General features: G+C 46.9%; 1 protein-coding gene across 1 annotated transcript; it reads left to right on the top strand.

The window, feature by feature from the left end:
- The first annotated feature begins 509 nt into the window (after nt 1–509).
- LOC142290057 (odorant receptor 131-2-like) lies at nt 510–1409 on the top strand. The gene has a single exon (XM_075334002.1). The coding sequence runs from the start codon at nt 510–512 to the stop codon at nt 1407–1409; it is 900 nt and encodes a 299-aa protein (XP_075190117.1).
- The last annotated feature ends 1962 nt before the right edge of the window (nt 1410–3371 follow it).

Below are 3371 nucleotides of genomic sequence, written 5' to 3'. Positions count from 1 at the left end.
GTAAACGCCGCGTGCTGCTCTGAGTGCGTTATTCAAAGACACCAGAAATGCAGTGAGGCACCTTCTATAGGCTGTGCCCATACTGTTTCTGCTTTTTCCCATCCATTTCAGCCTTTTCCTCAGTCACCTCAGGTCACCGACAGGTTCAACGTTAAATTTTTTCGAGTTTCCCATAGACTTACATTGGGGGTTGAATATTCGCGAATACTCGAATAGCGGCGAGGTATTCGCCGGATATCCGTCAAAGCGAATAATAGGGTATTTGATCATCCCTATTAATTATGTGTATATCCTATTAATGAAGAAAGTGTACTGTGTCCACCAAATGTGCTCAGGAAGAACCACCAAATCTGTCCAAACTTGTACTTGTTCTTTATATATACAGTATATATATACAGTATATATATATATATATATATATATATATATATATATATATATATATATTTATTAATTATTTTTTCAGTATGAAAACTTCAACCAAAACGATTACCTAGACTGTTCTCACAATGGTCAACTCCACTGAGGTCAGCAACACTATGAGCAAAGACACCATCGAGATTGTGACAAGCGTCCTGTACACCTTTATCTTCATGTCCTTCGGTGTCTTCCTCTGCTTTGGATCCATCATCTTGTACGTCTTCTTCACCAGTCCTCATATTCAGGAGAACGCTCGCTACGTCCTCTTCATCCACATGCTCCTAAACGATACCTTGATGTTATTTGTGATAACTTTTCTCTCTGTTATGGCTTATCAGTCAATACTTATTCCGATGCCCATATGTTACGCTTTCTTCACGTGTGCTGCAAGTGCATTTAGAGTTACATCGTACAACTTGGCCATCATGTCCCTGGAACGTTACTTTGCCATTTGTCATCCATTAAGACATGCAGAACTCTGCAACGTGCACATGTCTTTCTGGGCCATCGGAGTCATGTGGATTCTAGGTCTTACTCCGCAGTTCCTTGACTTTATCGTCTTATGTTACTCAATGCCGAAGGGTTTCTTCTCCATTAGTTTGAAATGTCGATCTGCAAATTTTACATTTAACAGTTTTCAAGGTATCATAAGGTCAGTGGCGGAGAACAGTACCATGGTGTTGGTGGCATTGGTCATCCTCTACACCTACGTCAGAGTTATGGTGGTGGCTCGGAAGATTGGATCTGGGAAGTCTTCTGCTTTCAAGGCAGAGAAAACTGTCCTTCTTCACGCCCTGCAGCTCGGGCTAAGTATGATGTCTTTCACGTCTGCGTTCACTAATGTTTATTTCACTAAATATTTTTTCTTTTTGCCCATTACCAACCATTTCTTTTTTCTGCACATCCCCAGAATTATAAGTCCTTTAATTTATGGCCTAAGAGATGAAGTGTTTTGGAAATATATGAGGAAGATTAAATTCTGTGCATAGATAGATGGATACCACCAATTACAGGGCCTACAAGTAGTATTCAACCCCCTGCAGATTTAGCAGGTTTACACATTCGGAATTAACTTGGCATTGTGACATTTGGACTGTAGATCAGCCTGGAAGTGTGAAATGCAGCAAAAAAGAATGTTATTTCTTTTTATAATTTTTTTTAAATTGTGAAAAGTTTATTCAGAGGGTCATTTATTGTGGCGCCCCTGAGGCTTCCGTCGCCACAGGTCATTGCACCCCATCCAGCGGTGTGATGCCCCATTCTGGGAGAGGAAGAGAGTGAACTCCGGTCCCCTGGTAAATCCACACTACACCCATTGCTAGGAACACACTGGGACCAGGGAAAGTGGCAGACAACCCTCCCATGCTGCATGCTGGGAGGGGGTCATAAGACCCATCCCTGCTCCTATAGGGTAGATCAGAGCAACTGGGGAGGTGGGAGGAGCCATCTGAGAGCAGACACAGAGAGGAAGGTCAAGTTAGTTTCAGTTTTACCTCAGAGAGTGAGAGAGTGAGGAGCCAGCATGTAGCTGTGAAAGAGAAAGGAGCTCTGTGAGCTCAGAGTGTCCGCACAGAGAAAGCAACAGAAGTCTGAGAGAGAGTGTGGAAGGAGGAGGAGGTCTGCTGGAGGCAGGCAAGGAGGAGAAGTAAGAGGAGAGAAAAGCCCCAAGTCAGTCAGGGGCTAGAAAGAAGAAAAGAGACGCTTCCTGGTGAAGATCCTGGGACCCAGAGGTCCAGGTGACACCACGCAGAGAACTGAAGGAGTCGCAGGGCCACGGGTAGTCTGTAGACCTGTCCAGGGCAGTTTAGAGCTGCGGTGGCCTGTTCCACAAGAACATCGGTGGAGGGATCAAGCTGCAACACGGGACGGTCCCTAGAGACTGGAGGAGTGCAAAGATCATCTCCAAACAGTAAAAACCGAGGCCCAGGGAATGTTGTAAACTCCCCGGGCCAGAACCCATAGCAGACCTTTCAGAAAAGGGGTAATCAGCCGACAGGTGACCCCCCCAGCCTGGAGGCTGTAGTGGAGGCCAAGCCAGGTTTATCCTATCAAAGGCAAGGCTAAGGAAGACAGCAGAAGATAGAGACACTAAAGAGAAGGGCACCGGCTTTTACTCTCAGAATCACCCAGAAACGGCGGAGGTCCCTGACAGTGGTCCCAGCAGTCCAAGGGCCCTGGGCCCCGACAAGAATTGTGAGTAAAGAACTTGAACTGCACCCTTGAAGTTGCCTCTGTTATTCCATCTGCATAGACACTCACAAGCACCAACAGTGCCCCGGGCATTGCTCCACCTGTGGGGAGCAGTACCACCATTGCTGCCATATCATCCCCCGGAGGCCTCATACAGCAGCAGCGGCTTATTAGCCGCATACCACAGGTGGCGTCACGAACACAAGCTTTAATTCAAGCCACATATTCAACTGACACCCACCAGGGCCACGGAGCCGGGCCCAGCCACCACTGACTACCACCGGACTAGTCCGGCCCGGCACCGGGTGTCCCACAGCCCTGGGGTGGGCGAGTCATTATTATTCAACCCCTTAAACCACCAGAATTCTGTTTGGTTCCCCTAAAGTATTAAGAAGTATTTCAGGCACAAAGAACAATGAGCTTCACATGTTTGGATTAATTATCTCTTTTTCCAGCCTTTTCTGACTAATTAAGACCCTCCCCAAACTTGTGAACAGCACTCATACTTGGTCAACATGGGAAAGACAAAGGAGCATTCCAAGGCCATCAGAGACAAGATCGTGGAGGGTCACAAGGCTGGCAAGGGGTACAAAACCCTTTCCAAGGAGTTGGGCCTACCTGTCTCCACTGTTGGGAGCATCATCCGGGAGTGGAAGGCTTATGGAACTACTGTTAGCCTTCCACGGCTTGGACAGCCTTTGAAAGTTTCCTCCCGTGCCGAGGCCAGGCTTGTCTGAAGAGTCAAGGCTAACCCAAGGACA

Source organism: Anomaloglossus baeobatrachus, chromosome 2 (genome assembly GCF_048569485.1).
Source record: "Anomaloglossus baeobatrachus isolate aAnoBae1 chromosome 2, aAnoBae1.hap1, whole genome shotgun sequence".
Taxonomy (NCBI): Eukaryota; Metazoa; Chordata; class Amphibia; order Anura; family Aromobatidae; genus Anomaloglossus; species Anomaloglossus baeobatrachus.
Note: the sequence above shows the minus strand (reverse complement) of the source record. Positions and strands in the feature narration are given on the sequence as shown.